Here is a 16,106-nt window from a genome sequence, read left to right as displayed (position 1 = left end):
CACGCGAACGATTGTAACCCCCTACTGCAAGCGCATCCATCCGCCCTGGGCGCAGGACAACACGAAGGCCGCGGTTTCCCCTTACTGTTCTCCCCCTTTGTGTCCCGTCTCGCGCCGACCCATCTGGGCTGGGACACGCAGCGACAATTTACTCGTCGGTCCAGGGACCCCCCGGGGTCGAAACGCCGACACCCACCTCCCGCACCACTTTATTTTTAATATTTTACGCTAATTTAACCATCCGACTGGCTAACCGACCAGACGTGGAGGTTGTGTGCATGAAGGGATACAACAGGTTAATTTGAGATAGATGTAAGGTGTTATTTGTAAAAATATGATATAGGACGACCGTTGAAACTATTGCTTTAAGTATAGTAGAGATAATTTATATTCAAAATTAAAAACAATTAACCATGATGTTCTACACTTCTACTGGTTAGATGGCTTCACTCAATATCTCCTGCCTTCTTCCATCAGGATTTGAGTTCGAACCCCATTCGACTGGACGACCGGCTAACAGACGATACAACGGGTTAATTTAAGATAGATATAAGGTGTTATTTATAAAAATATGATATAGGACGACCGTTGAAACTGTTGTTTTAAGTATAGTAGAGACTAGCATACTATATAAAACGTTTCTAAAAATATTTATACGTTAAGTACTAGTTTGGAAACCACATTTTTTCGTGAGATTTCTATTTTTCAAAGGGAAAATGAACTATATTTTTTTTGGGGGGAAATTGAAATCTGGGGAAAAAATGTGGTTAACAAATTAACCTTAAGACGAATTGTTTTTTTTTTGTTTCCACATGTTGCGAATCCCAATCTTTCCACTCGCCAATTCGCTCGATCTCCAATCTGGCAAATCCCCTCATCTCTCACACAACCTCCGAATCAAACGCTGAATCGCGCCAAATTTACTCTTGATCTATCTCCAAACCCGCCGCTATCTCTCATCCTGCTATTGCAATTTCATCCAAAACTTGCTCCCTCGGAAGCCATCACCATGGCCGCGGAGGCGGGCAGTCGGCGCGGGGCGGCGGCGCGGAGGAAGGCGAAGGAGGCGGCGGTGGGCGCCGCCGCGAGGGTTCTCTTCTACCCGACACTGCTGTACAACGTGGTGCGGAGCAAGGTCCAGGCCGAGTTCCGGTGGTGGGACGAGGTCGATCCGGTTCGTTACTGGTTCTTTCTGTCCCCCGCCCCCCGGCTCCTCTCTAGTAGCCTCCTGGGTAGGACTCCTGACTCTTGAGCGAGAGAATAGATTGAGGTTTTGAGTTGAGAATGGTAGGGTCACTAGTAAACTAGAGCTGCATCTGTTGCACAGGCCTCTGGGGATGTGGCTGCAGGCAAGGAGGATTCTAGAGGTGGATCGTTTTAGTCTGTACCACATTAAAATGAAGCGATTGTTTTGTAGATGTACAGTCTTATGTTCTTTTGCTAAGACTAGCCATGTGATTAAGGGGTAGAATTTGATGGACGAGCATCGATACTTCACAGCTAACGCTACATTTTAGATGCAGATGCGACAACATTTTGTTGTAATACTAGATCATCTGTCTAGAATAAGTTCTCTCTCGTCGTCGAGTCGTCCTCATTAGAAATAGGAGCAAGTTTTAGCAGTTTTAGTGCTGAGACATAAATTGAATAACATGTGAAACAGCCCATCATGGATGAAATGCAGCATGCTAGGCTTTCCGCTCGCTGCAACAAATGCTATAGTTAATATATGCATGAAGTTAGCTTTGTAGCCTGGCGTTTGTTGTGGCTTGCCTGGGGTTAGCGTTTACATGATGCTAGTGTTATGTAGTTATCCGGTTGCCCTTGTGCTTGAGCAGCTATCAGATATTTGGCATTTCTGTTTAACTACTCGTAGCTATCTTTGAGATAATGATGCAGATGCAATTATTGACTTTTGTGCCAGTTCGTTTTGCTCGGAGCGGTTCCATTCCGCAGCGATGTAACACGCTTACAGAAGCTTGGGATATGTGGTGTGATAACCTTAAATGAACCATTTGAGACTTTGGTACCATCATCTATGTATAAGGCAAGTGACATGTAAGTTATTTTCCCTTTTCATGCTGAAAAATTTATGTTGTTTCACGGATCCTTAATTCAAAGTTTCATTAAACCTTGCATATGCCACCGGGAACAGAACTGCTGACCCAATCTATTTTCAATCAGAAATACGCTGTGACCTAAATGCTCCTCTGCTGAAATTTACAGTCACGTGGGATCGATCACCTTGTTATTCCTACAAGAGATTATATGTTTGCTCCTTCACTTGTGGATATTAATCAAGCTACTGATTTCATTCATAGTAAGTGAGCCGCACATTATGTCTCACTAGTTGAGTGCTCATGCATTGCTACGGTAAACACTTGTGTATGCATGATGATTCGGTTAATGCTATACAAAATTAATTTCATCAAATAGTTTTATTAAACCTTACTGTAGTCAGACCTATAACATCATATTCATATCATGTACATGCGTATATTTGTTCAAGTAAAAATATAGCATTGTTTGTGTTTGGGGGGGGCACTTTTTCTTTCTGAAAAAATGGCAAACTTCATAGTCGCATGTGGTGCGAGGGTGCGGGTGTTTGAATGGCGGTAGGCGGATGTGGGAGGGCAGATGATGGACAAAAACCATTAGTGGAGCAAACGAAGCAGAAGATGACGCGGGACTGATGCAACTTTGTCAAATATAGACCTGTAGGCTGATTTCATATTCCAAACCGAGCCTAATTACAATTAAAGCAGCAAATTAATTTTTGAATTCTAAGTTAAAACCACTGCATGCATCAAGTGTCAAGGTAAAATGCTAATCATAAGCGTTAAAGAAGAAACCAGACCGAACTGTGTCTTGTAGTAGGCTAGCCTGCCACCACTGCCGCAAAAGAGATGCCCTAGACCGTATATCGCCGACCAAAAGGGCTTCGACTGCCATGCATCGGGCCCTTGCCACCCACCATTGTCACCGATTTGCGAGGTCCACTGTCCTCCTTGCCATTGAACACCACTCCACATCAGATAAGAGCTCCACCCACCATTGTCACCGATTTGGTGAGGCTGACTGTCCTCCTCGCCATTGAACATTGCTCCACATCAGATATGAGCCCCACCTACCATTGTCACTGATTTGGTGAGGCCTGACTGTCTGTAACACCCGGTTTTAAAGAACAAAGCCGGGTGCATCTCATACATGCGCCAAGAAGACAACATATATAATAACAGAGTGTATAGAGATAAATGTCATAAAACATCAGAGTACTTATTACATAGCGGAAGTCTTATTACAAAATAAAATAATAAAGATAAAGCGAACTAAGGATCGTCGGCGCCAATGTCGACCGAGACACGCCACCTAGATCAGATCGAACTCCTCAGTGTTAGGCGGCTCCTCTTCGACCACCTGTTCTTCTCCTGTGGGGGGGGTGTGAGACAGCAAGAGTGAGCTCACATACGTTCATAGCTCAACAAGTCGTGGGGAATAATGTGGCATGAACTCACCAAAGGTGGGAGTTCATGTAGTGTAAGGCTAATCAATGGAATAAAGGCTGAGGCTGAGCATTGCTTTTATAAGTTGGTCAAAATTTTATTAGCAATTACTAAGTGTAAGTAAATACCAAACCTTAATAATAATAAAGAACAATAATAGTAAAATAATCCCAAATGCGATGCAAATGTCAAATTGAATTTAAGTTCCATAATTAATCATGTGAGGGTCCGAGCCGCTCATGACCGTGAGCACGGCTAGTATACTAGTTTTACACTCTGCAGAGGTTGCGCATCTTTACCCACAAGTCGTGTATCCCATGTCGCCTGGGTTTGCAAGGCCCTTAGACACTACCGAGGTGAATGGCTAGGGATCCACTACGAGGCCTTTACAAAGTTCCACTAGCTTCCGAAAACCCGCTACAGTTTATAGGAAGATCCAGTACAGGGTTCCTGGCTGACAGCCATCGCAGCAAAATCAACCAGGGACCTCCCCGCACTGACCTCTCCCCTACTGCCCTTGCCCCTTTCAGGTAAGGTAGTCTTCCACTAGCTTTCCTAATTAGTCAGCCAAGGGCGTCCCATTATACCCTTGTGGTAGCACTGTTTTCCCGGGTGGTCGCTCCATGTTCCCATTAATTTAATGATCTTAACATGAACAACAATAATAACAAGATAATAACAGAGTAATCATGAATAATGAATCTCCATACCCAATCCACATAAAGCAATAGCAAGTACTACCCAAAAAAAATATTCCAGGGGTGAACAAGGTATAGAGGTAATCAAAACTGGGGTACATAAAGGTTCCCATCAAAATTAACCTATGCAGATCATTAAAATTAATAAGAACATGGCTGGGAAAAGTAAGTGATCAAGGGCACAACTTGCCTGTAATGAGCTCCTGCTCAGCTATCTCTACTTGTTGAACCTCAGTTTCCACAGTAGCTTGCTCGTCTACTCGCATCAACACAATACATACATAGTATAGCCAAAATCAACATCACACCAAACAGATGAATGAAATATACAGTAAAAATCTTTACATTAAAATGAAACCATAGGAACTGGAATCACTAAATTTGGAGATATATATTTCAAGTTATGAATTTCTGTAGTTTTTATGTATTTAATACAAGATTAAGTGAAAGAATAATTTTAATGTGTTTGTCATGCCAGAACAGAGGCACTAATGCGTAGACAATATTATTACAAAAATTTAGGAACTGGAATGGACCAATTTGGAGTTCCTATGCATTTTCTATGAATTATACAAATTCTAGGATTATTTCTACACATAAAAATCTATTTCTTAATTAATTTCTCTGATTTTCTAATCCTCTGGACTGGGCGCCAATTTCTGGAAAGTCCAGGGGTCTGCGCGAATAAAATCCTAGACTCAGTGAATAGTAACGCATGGACGGCGGGTTTATTTCCCGGAAACCCGAGGACTCTTTAACAAAATGACCCGCGAAGGGGTACGGTGCAATCTGGGCCGTTCGATCAAACGTGGATGGCTCGGATTAAATCCACGCCACCGCGAACCGGTACACATCCTGAGCCGCAGGATCCGAGATCTGCGGCCTGGTTTTAATGAAGCTCGGGCCACCCGGAACCGACCGATCCGAATCTAACGGTCCCGATCGATCACGCGAAAGGGTACGCCCTGATCTAATCTTAGCCGTTCATTTGAGATCTATCGGTCACGGCATCATCTCCTTCCCCCAGCCTACACCCGAGACGACGGCGAACAGCCCGCGGCGGCGCCGCCCCGCCGCAACCAAACCCAGTGTTCGGTGGCCCAAATCCTAGTCCTACGTAAGGTACACGAACTAGAGATGAATGCGAGTCGGGGGAAAGAGTCCTTACCGTGAATCACGCCGAGTTGCGCCCTGCCCACGAAGGAGTGCGGAATCGCGGCGGCGCTTGTACTCCGATGACAAATCCAGGGGTCCCTGGTCGTCAATCCCGCACGCTGAGGCCACGGTCGAGTCACACACCGCAGGGCGAAGCTCCCAGGCCTCGATCCGAGGCCCGAACGGCAACACAGGCGGGGTTCCGCGGCGGCGGCCCTCCCTGACTCTCTCTCCCTCGCTTAATTCTCTCCCTCTCTTTCTCGGTATCACGGCGTCTCTGGTGATGAAGCGAGGTAGTTGAGCAGGAGGCGAGGCTCGCGACACTTATACTGCGGCGCACGCACCAGCTAGCGGCGAGAATCCCGGCGTCGGTTGCGCACGGACACCGCTCCTCCCGCGAGGAAGAAGAACGCGCAGCGCAAGACACCGACAAGTGGGTCCCGGGAGTCAGCGAGCGGGCGCGAGATATGGATGAGTACGCAGGAGGTCGCTGACCAGTGGGGTCCCGGTGTCAGCGCGCGTGGAGCGCTCAGTTGGGCCGCGCGTGGAGTTCCTTAGGTGGGCCGAATTACCTCCTGGCGGCCCAGGTAAGCTTTTTATCTTTTTCTTTTTCATTTTTCTTTCTATTTTCTATATTTTCAAACCAAATTTGAATTAGTTCAAACTTTTGTGGATCCTCTTTTATAAACTCTATTTTTGCCATTAGAAATACTAAGACTGAAGATAATTATTTATACATTTTATTTATATTTTCCTATCTCTTCTCTTTTCCTTATTTTCAAAAACCTAATTTCAAGTTTAGGGTTAAATCAAGCTTCAAATAATTAATACCCTATTATTTTTATCCTCCTGGTTTTATTTAATGCACAACACATAAACTCCAACAAATGCATTTTTTCCTTTATTTTAGAATAATTGTTTTATTTAGTCACTCTCAATTACATAGGTGCTCTTTTTATGATGCAAATAAGACACACAAAATGAGGAGCTCTCTCTATTACACTTGGTATACAACTTTAGTATTACACTGTCCTCCTCTCCATTGAACATTGCTCCACATCAGATATGAGCCACGCCGACAAACGTCGTCGACCTGCAGTAGCCACCGACAGTCTAGCTTTGTGTGGGTGTTTAATTACCTTTGCACGGCACCCATCATTGGCTTGTCAGAGCGAACGGTGGCAGTTGTCGTTTGCCCATCTCCGTGTGCGCACGGATCACGTGTGGCGAGGAGCGTCATGGCTGGGGACGAATTCAGAGAGGAATGTCGTGGTGGCCATGGTCGGGCATCAAAGGAGAGTAGGAGACAACGAAGAAGCAGCCCCGGATAGGCGCCGGAAGGGACCAGGAGGCATTGGTGTATTGTTTCTTTTTTATCTGTTTTTTTACCAGGAGACTGGAAGTTAGCTTCCTAGGATTTCAATCCCTGGTCGCAGGGGCAGATTGTGTGGGCAGAGAGCGTTTGTGGGGCGCTGCGGGTGCGTTGAAGCCCGGTTTCACTAGATGACGCAGAACCTACTCCCTCTTTATAGGAGTATAGAAGAACCTTTTCAATTTCGTAGTAGTTTATTAGTTGATCATCCTAAAGTCACTTATTAAGTTATTCGTCAACTGCTTTCGATAAAAAAAAGTTATTGGTCAACTATGAAGCCACTTCTTTTTTCTCAGCATCTTTCCTTCTATTTAAATATAAAGATTTTGACTGACATATCAGCACTTATTGATCAGGAAATGCGTCTTGTGGGAAAATAACATATATTCACTGCAAAGCTGGAAGGGGCCGGAGTACAACAGTCGTCTTGTGCTATCTGGTAAATTTAATTATTTATCTCTTGTTAAGAATAATAACATGCTAGAACCTGAGCTGAGAACTTCAGTTCATAATGAGAAGAAAAGTTATAGCATACTACCTGCTTGGAATGGGTTTCAAATTGTGTCAGGGGCAATCCATGTTTTATCGTGGTTCTTAAATTTTCATCAGGTCAAATACAAGAATATGACACCTGCTGCAGCTTTCGAGCATGTACGGTCTAAAAGGGCTCGAGTGCTGTTGACACATTCGCAATGGAAGGTACTGAAAAGACCATAAGTCGGTTCCTCCATCCTAAAACACGAAGACTCGCAATGGAATTTATGATCTTTCATGATGTCACCTTCTGTGATTTTAATGAACTTGGGAAGCTGGAAGAGTTAGCCTCCCTCAAATATTTTTGCTTACGCTGGTAGATATTGGAACACAAACTCTAACCCTAAACTGTGTTGAGAGATATATTTATAATAGAGATGTTGGGCCAAAGCCCATTACACATGGCCCTATTACAACGCAATCATTATATCTCTAACAATCATAATGGTATAGCTAACTAGGAAAGCATATGCTACTTTTTAGCAACATTTCCCTTTCTTAGTAAGGAAATAAATCCACTTTGCACCAAATATTTGCAGAGCACCTACATCTATTTTTTTTTAGTTTTTCGTGGAAAAAGAACACACTAGTGATATTCGGAGTTGATGTAAAGTTGTAAACATGACATTATCAGAGCAATGCTGCAGCCCATTAGGTGTTTAGATTGCGACATCCAGGCTCCAGCTACTCTTTTCTGGTGATCAATGATGAACCATTTTATACAGCTGGGACCAAATCGACCCTTAATGGACCCAGTACATCCCATTAATTAGAGCAAGAGTAAACGCTGGGTTGTCACTGGTGGATTCTGAATGTTTCTGGATGGTCCTGATAGCCCTGTAGTTAGTTTCTTGATGTGGAAGCTTGAATAATTGCTCATATGAAAACTATCATGTATTCTAGGTGGCTTTGATTGTTGCAGGCTGTTCAAGAATTCAGCAAGAAGAACACGGACCGTCCTGCTCTCACGAGCGGTCCCGCAACAGCATCTCCAGCACGGGACGCGGCACCGGTAACAGTAGCGGATCTGAACGGCAATAATGCTCCAGAGTTTCTTGCGGAGGATGCCAGCTTGTCTAGACGCAACACCACACCGTCGAGGCCAACGATTAAGATGCTGTCATGCTTGTTTCCTTCTCGCGTCTGATGAATGGTCGCTGGACGTCGGGTGTCCGAGGCGCATGCGTGGTAGCCCCCGGTCGATCTGTCCGCGAAGCGGTGTGCAGTGCAGGACGGCGGCAGCATACCTTTCCGAAAAGAAAACGGCATCAGCATTGGCGTTAGTCATATACTTGTCCATATTCACCCGATTTGCCTGTATATATATATACCTTCGTCATGTGGAAATTCGTTGTTGAGAATTGAGATGCATCTCTTACCCGCACTTGAATGAATGGCCTGTGAATCTACCACGTGTCATCGGAAATAGTGCTGGCCGCCGGATCTACTTGTGTGGTTGGGATGTCCACCTTACATGCTTTCAACCGCACGCACTGTTGGGCGTTGGCCAGCTCCTGCGCTCCTTTCGAACAATGGTTGACGGGAGGGCCCGGCTGCTGTGTGGCCTATCTGACAGGGCATGCGCGCGGCACGGGTGATCGGGCCTTTGAGGGCTATGAGATTTTCAATTTCCCAAAGAAAAATGAAAAACCTTTGGAAAAATGGTGTTTCCAAACTAGTCCTGACAGTGGCATCCTTGCATCTTTTTGACTGTATCATTTGATTCATAGGAGGAGGATAGAAAATAAACCACTGGAAAAACGAGGCTGGGTTGAGAACAAATGAACAATCACTGTTACAACAAATTGTTTCGTGTTCTTTTGGACTGTAACTTTTGTTTTGTGTGCTAAAAGTTCAATTCAATTCTTTTTTCTGTGCTACTCGCAAAAATTGATTGCAGGAAAGGGATAGAGTTTATATGCTCATATTTTTGAAGTCCTTCTATGCTCTCAATAATTTGACTGGGATAGCGTTTACTCCTCACAATATTGAAGTCCTTTTATGCTCGCATTAAGTTTGACCGCATCTTATCTGGAGCTAATTCAAGGACATTTATGTGCGTGGGTGAGTGAAAAGGCATCTTGTGTTTTACTTCCATGTACGTTCTAGAATATTTGTCGTCGTTCATTTTTAAATTAAACTATAACAAATAAAAAAAGAATGGATGGAGTATTTGACAATATTTTTACCCTTTTATTACAATAAACGATACATATCAGCTCCTAGTAAACCTTAGATTAAATATTAGTACAACGATCCCTTGCTTTTAGCTGTTTTTATACATGTTTTTTCCATAGCATGTCGTTGCATTTGAGTCTGGAAAAGTGTTGATATGTTTTGTAGCACCTTCTCTAGAGTCAACTTGATCAATTATATTATTTTAGCTTATGTCGATTGTCTTTCATTTGATGCTTCTGACTTGGTCGAGATCAAATCAAAGGAACGCGGTGCTTACTTGGAATAACCTAAGAATAGGGAAGGCGATGCGCCAAAAGTTAACGAAGGAGCTTAGACCATGAGGCATTTTCCTATCTCCTTATTGTTAGCATAAGGTTATATTTTTATAGTTCAAAGACTCAAACTCATAAGAAAATTGTAACATTTACAACTACCATTTACGTAATATTTACTAAGATACATGACAATGACATTGACCATACATAGACCAGATTATACGCCGCACTAATCCTTTTGCCTTTTGGCCCACTAATCTAGCCCATCTAGAATTTGGCGCTGACAACACCGAAAATTTTCAAGTGAGTGTTGAAACCCTCTGGTGAACAAAGCAAACACGCTTTTCAGTGGTGACCTTCTCTAGAACATCGAACCTTTCTATTGACTCTGTTGAGTCTATTTGCTAAGTGTTCCACCTTATTCTCTTGTGTTTTTACTTGGCTGCCATTGGACTTATCCGGTGCATGCACTAAGGGGGTGTTTGTTTGGGATTATAATCCACCTAGATTATATAATCTAACAACTTTTGAACTAACTCTTAGTTCAAAAGTTGTTAGATTATATAATCTGGATAGATTATAATCTCAAACAAACACCCCCTAAGCATGATTTTGGCTCTATTTATTCACGTTTTTCTTGCTTTCACATGTTGACTCGGACTTTTTAGTATCGTTGTAGGCCTTCTAGAGAAGCTCTAGAGCCTTGCTCGAGGTATTGGTCACATCGGTCTTTATGTTGCTTAAGTTCAAATCAAACCTACATCCATTTGAATTTAACCTTATGTATTAGCAAATGCAATTAGTCAAAATGATTATGTTGTTCATCGAACACCAAAATCACACAAATATCCCATGTAAGGTGGCATTTTTCTTACTCGTGGAAACAATATTATAAAGCTAAAATTACTTCATTAGTTGGATGTAAAAAAATATACAAAGGAGGCGTGTGATAGTTGTCCTTTTAACTATGATGCGAGTGCGAGAAAAATGATAGTCAAAATGTTACCTTACTTTTTAACTGTCTTACTTTGCTGGCTCTCATTTCATGTCTTCCTCCCTCATTTTCCTCTCTAGTATGTGACTAGTTTTGCTCTCGCACACATTGTCTCTAAATGCTAGAGAAATGCTAACCTTCTCGTCCCCTTGCCCCCACCTCCACAAGTACTCATGACCACAAACCATTGATAACCATACTGCATGTTACATTTTTTTCTTAGCCATGGAACTTGAGATCCAATGCCCCACCACTCCTTCTGGTCTAGATGCAACATTGTGTCTAGATACACCATTCTCTACCACCACTAACAAAATTACATAGTTAATATGTTGTTGCCAAACCCTCCCTAATAGACCTCCGCCACTATCTTGACTGAAAACACTATCTTCGCCACTACTCTTCAACCCACACATCACCACCACCATGTTCCGAAAACCACATCCACTCGCCTTTAAAATCCGACAACAACAATTTTCATTCTCAGGCTACAACTCCGAACCCTAATCAGAGTCAGTTAAAGTTGGAGAAGGTTGCCATGAGAAAAGGGTACTTGCCAAATTTTCCCAATCAAATTTTAGGTTTTTTGGGATAACTTTTTTCTGAAGAGCTTTTATAAGAATATGGATTCATGAATAATCTAGTTGTCACGAGAATCTAGATATCGCGGGCTTGCGTGCAGAGGAAGATGAAGTGAACTATATGGTTTAGGGCATAGAAAGAGGTTGATTTCTCCCGTCGCGACGACTTGACATATTATGCATTCACGTTGATTTAGACGATTTTCACATTGATTTAGACGATTTTCACAGAGACGAAATAAAAAAGCAAAATGTTTGGCTACCAGAAACTGATTCTCACAGCGAGAATCTGGCGAGAAGCCACGACAAACATGACGTTTGTATCTTCTTTATATTTTTCCTTTTTGACATTTTTATTGATATGTGATATTGATGTGATTTTCAGAGTTGGGGTCTCGATTTAGGATTAAATTGAGAGGCCTCTAGGAACATTGCTTTGTTATAAGATATGTAATAAACAATTCATACTCCGTCCTGTCGCCCCCACGCTAGTCGCCCAAACTACGCAACCGATATATTCCCCAGCACCCCCGTTCCAGCCGTCCAACCGAGACACCGCGTGCGAACCAAGCAGACCCCAGCAGAAGAAGCGAAGTCGTCGCCGGAGCAGGAGGAAGAGCGAGCAGCAAGATGTCGTGGCAGGCGTACGTCGATGACCACCTGCTGTGCGACATCGAAGGCCAGCACCTCAGCGCCGCCGCCATCGTCGGCCACGACGGCAGCGTCTGGGCACAGTCCGAGAACTTCCCCGAGGTTATTCTCTCGCACCTCATCTCTTCCCGCTCTACTTGCTTAGCCATGTTCAGTGCTCCTGCGCTGATCTAAACCCGCGCGACTCTAGATCTGCCTCAGCAGCGCAGCCCAGCCGGATCGGAGCGAGGGGAGGTCGGGATCTCGGTCGCTGAGGCGAGATGCGGATCTAAGGCTCTTCCCCTCGCCGTGGTTGCTGCTGCTGCGGTTCTCTGGGCATTTGATGCGAGTATAGCTGACTAGCTGAGTTCAAGCTTAATGGTCTGTGTACTGTGGATTTGCTAGTGGGGGATTTATGGACCGGACTGTTGGCGTCTGACATGATCAGGGCGTTCGTTCGATTACACTAGCAGTGGGAATGAGCGTCCAGCATGCCTGGAGCATTTTGTTTTTCACGTAAAAATTAAAGATTGGCTGCTAGAGGCAGGGGTGACAATGGACTCTAAATTTTACACTATAAAATTTAAGGATCAGATCGGATTAGGATCAAACGTTATTTCTATTCATTTTTGAACTAAAATTTATTTAGGGCCCTACCATTTTGTAAAGAAACATTTGGATCACGATCCATTACCACCCCTAGCTAGAGGCGTGCCAACCGCCAAAGGCTGAGCTGCATGCCTATATGCGTTAGTTATGTGATTGATCCGGAAGCGAAAGAGCCTCTAGCATAATGATTAAGGTTTCCGAGTAGCATCTTCAGGTCCTGGTTTCTATTCCTGTCAAGTACGAATTTCAGGTCTTTTTGCTGTGCCTCTCCTGCTCGATATCCTGTAGCGCCACCCTTCATCTAGGCCGTTGCAGAGTAGACAGTTGATCGGCCCGTTAGTTATGGGGGCAGAGCTTGGGTGTTTTCTCGGCCGTGACCATGTTTCGGTCTCTTCTTAATATAATACCTGAGAGGACAGTCTTTCCCTCTCCGACCGAGTTTTTTATGTGATTCATCCAGAACGCATAAATTTTAGTTTCCATCAAATGTGGATTTGGTGATGCCCCTCCCCATGTGTGCGTGTGGCACTTATTAAATCAAAGGTAGCTTTCAGTTGGGATTTGGGAATTTGTATTCTGTGTTCCATGGTTGGTCACAGCTTGTGGCATGCATTGGTCCATAGGCCAAATGCCTGGCCAAGGAAAATAAATCGTGTAAGGGCTTGTTTGTTTTCATTTCAATCCACGTGGGCCTTTGTTCGGTTACAAGGATAAAATCCTACCATGGATTTAATCCTAGTCTGGATTCGGTGAATCCATATCTCACACCTAATCCCATGGTGGGATTAAATCCATCATTTAATCCATGTATCTTTCAAAGCTAGTTATTCTTTTGATCCATAGATTCTAATATAAACTTGTGCAATATCTTCATAGATTTGTTTCATTAGGTATGAGATATGGATAGAATCCATGCTTTCCATAATTTAAAAATTCCCAAACCTTTGGGTTATAATCCATGATGACTTTAACCGAATAAAAAAAAATTGAGTAGACTTGGGTTATTTTGGGGCATGGATTGTAACATGGATTTAATTCTAATCCAGAGCTGGATTGGTGTAAATGAACAAGGCCTGGATTGGATGTGGTTGGGTGTGTTTAAATCCATAGCAAGTCAAAATCTCTACTAATTTTTTCCAATCCCATCCAATCATGTAGTGTAGGAACCAGGCCTAATTTGGAAAATGTCTGCCGTAGTCAGTTGTATACAGGCTTGACCTGGCGTTCGTTTCACCGTGGTGTTGTCATATATGGAGTACTCCGATTGTGTGATGCTTTGTAGATTTGCTTGCTGTTCTAGCAGAGATTTGAGTTTATGTTGCTATCCTTATGCAGGGTATATTGGAGTGTCATCAATTGTTACACCCTCGTGTTCACAATATGATCCATGACCTTTTTCTCCTATGTTTTCCTAAGTCTTATCCCTAATTTCTCATTATTAAGTTGCATGCACCAACTAATCCAACCCAAAAGATTAAGCTAATAGGAGGGGTGGACAATTCACTTATATTATATTCCAACATTTCTCCTCACGTTGAGTCTCTCTTGGGTGGGTCTCAGACGTGGAATAGAAACGAGCAACAATTATTTTATTTAATTGCGCTAACTAGGATTCGAACTCGAGACCTCTGTCCTCTGACTTTGATACCATATTAAGTGGTATGCATCAACCAATTCAACCCAAAAGCTTAAAGTTGATAGGAGGGGTGGACAATTCACTTATATTATATTATATTATATTATATTATATTCCACCACTCATGTTCATGTTTTCTGCTTGTTGCAGTTAAAGCCTGAGGAGGTTGCTGGGATGATAAAGGACTTTGATGAACCTGGAACTCTTGCACCAACTGGTCTTTTTGTTGGAGGTACGAAGTACATGGTGATCCAAGGTGAACCTGGAGTTGTCATCCGAGGAAAGAAGGTACAGTGGGGAACAGATTTTCTAATAGAAGAAATGCTTTGATGCCTTTTTCGTTTGCTTATGTTAATTTTTACCCAAAAACAAACTCAGTTCATATCTGCAGTACTATATTATTATTAAAATATGTAATATGGATCAAGCTTGTGTATAGAATTATTAAGTAGGAGTACTGTATAAAAAAATGCCTGGATACTTGGTCATGATTACTCGTGTTAATTAGTACGCCTGCTGAACTCTGCTAGTTTATTGCATTTGCAAGCTTTTGTAGCATGTATTTACGATCACTGTACGAAGTGGGCAGTAATTTGTCCTGCAGGCTGAATTGCCTTGTGTGTTGTCAGTAAATTATGGTTACATCCATCCATTAAACTATTAAAATTAACTTGTAACATGCAACACCAGTTAGCAGCAAATCCTTAGACTGTCACTAGCGGATGTGCAATCTACTCTAGAGTGGAATCTCTTAGTCATATAAGAAATGTTTTAACATTTCCCTCTCACATTTCAGTAACACCCTTGCAAATGTTCTTTGATTTACGCGGTTGTTTCCACATTCGTTACAGGGCACTGGAGGCATTACTATCAAGAAAACTGGCATGTCCTTGATTATCGGTATCTATGATGAGCCAATGACTCCAGGGCAATGCAATATGGTGGTGGAGAGGCTCGGCGATTACCTGATCGAACAGGGCTTCTAAGTTTGTCATAATGCTATTTTGGTCATTGGGCACTTAAGTTTGCACCTCATTTGGTTCTGTAATATGTGGGCTTGTGCATGTGCTTGGCGTATTGCATGCAGTGAATAATTTATCTTCGCGTTGGGTTGGTGACAATGTTGGGAACGGATTTGAATTGGGGTTTATGCTTGCCATCTCCTCATATCTCGAACTCAGCTGCTGTTTCACTGAGTAATGTACATTTCCCTGGTAATGGTACTTGTGCACTCTGCTGCTTTATGGAAAAGAGTGCATTTTACTGATGTGCTTGGCCGTGTTGTTGAATATTTCCCGTAGTTATTTTCAACTCCCTCTCTGTTCCAATTTATAATTTTTTTGACTTTTTTAGCTTTGACCTGCTCGTCTTATTTAAACGTTTCTGAAAAAATGATAAATTAAAGCCATACTTAAAAAGTATATTATATAGTAGATAATATCACAGTAAAAATTAATAATAATTATGATTATGATTTTTTAAATAATAGTCAAACTTGATATAAAAAGGTCAAAGCATTAGCTAATTTATAGAGAAGTTGCAGTCGGATTGAAGCCGTAGCAAACCGAACGGTATACCAGGTAGTATAAAAGTGAAGGCAAAAGAAAATGGCGACTGGAGCTTATGATTTTCTTTGGCGGCGTTTTGGGCTGTGTGGATCTGTAATTGAAATCTATTATAATAATTATAATTCAAACAGATTGATTGAATATTAACCAAAATTTGCCGAGGACTCATCGGTACTCGTCGAGCGAAAGGCAGAATTTGGCGCAAACCAGCATCTGCCGCCGGAATGTGCCGACATCGCGCGGGGGCGGAGCACTTCCGCGGTACGGCCCCGCCGGCCCTGCTTGCTCTGCGCTTTGACCACCGCTTCGTCTGTCGTCTCATTCTCCAGATTGCCTCCCTCCCCTTCCCTTCTCGGGATCGTCTCGCCTACCG

General features: G+C 42.9%; 2 protein-coding genes across 6 annotated transcripts; both read left to right on the top strand.

Annotated features, from left to right (window-relative positions):
- Positions 1–798: 798 nt before the first annotated feature.
- LOC100383730 (uncharacterized) lies at positions 799–8,672 on the top strand. 5 transcript variants are annotated; one of them, XM_008660678.3, is made up of 6 exons: positions 799–1,165; positions 1,925–2,047; positions 2,227–2,320; positions 7,085–7,167; positions 7,338–7,427; positions 8,185–8,671. In XM_008660678.3, exons 1-6 carry the CDS (start codon positions 1,010–1,012, stop codon positions 8,407–8,409), a joined length of 771 nt encoding a protein of 256 aa, XP_008658900.1. In that variant the 5' UTR covers positions 799–1,009; the 3' UTR covers positions 8,410–8,671. The 5 variants fall into 5 exon arrangements, with proteins under 5 accessions (XP_008658900.1, XP_035818256.1, XP_008658899.1 ...); XM_035962363.1 differs by having other exon boundaries at positions 8,166–8,671; XM_008660677.3 differs by having other exon boundaries at positions 799–1,174.
- A 3,094-nt stretch (positions 8,673–11,766) lies between these two features.
- On the top strand, positions 11,767–15,429 carry LOC542625 (Profilin homolog 5). Its single transcript, NM_001112152.2, has 3 exons — positions 11,767–12,043; positions 14,316–14,453; positions 15,017–15,429. The coding sequence occupies exons 1-3, from the start codon at positions 11,921–11,923 to the stop codon at positions 15,149–15,151; spliced, it is 396 nt and encodes a 131-aa protein (NP_001105622.1). The 5' UTR covers positions 11,767–11,920; the 3' UTR covers positions 15,152–15,429.
- Positions 15,430–16,106: the final 677 nt, after the last annotated feature.

This window comes from Zea mays, chromosome 9 (assembly GCF_902167145.1).
Source record: "Zea mays cultivar B73 chromosome 9, Zm-B73-REFERENCE-NAM-5.0, whole genome shotgun sequence".
Classification (NCBI taxonomy): domain Eukaryota; kingdom Viridiplantae; phylum Streptophyta; class Magnoliopsida; order Poales; family Poaceae; genus Zea; species Zea mays.
Note: the sequence above shows the minus strand (reverse complement) of the source record. Positions and strands in the feature narration are given on the sequence as shown.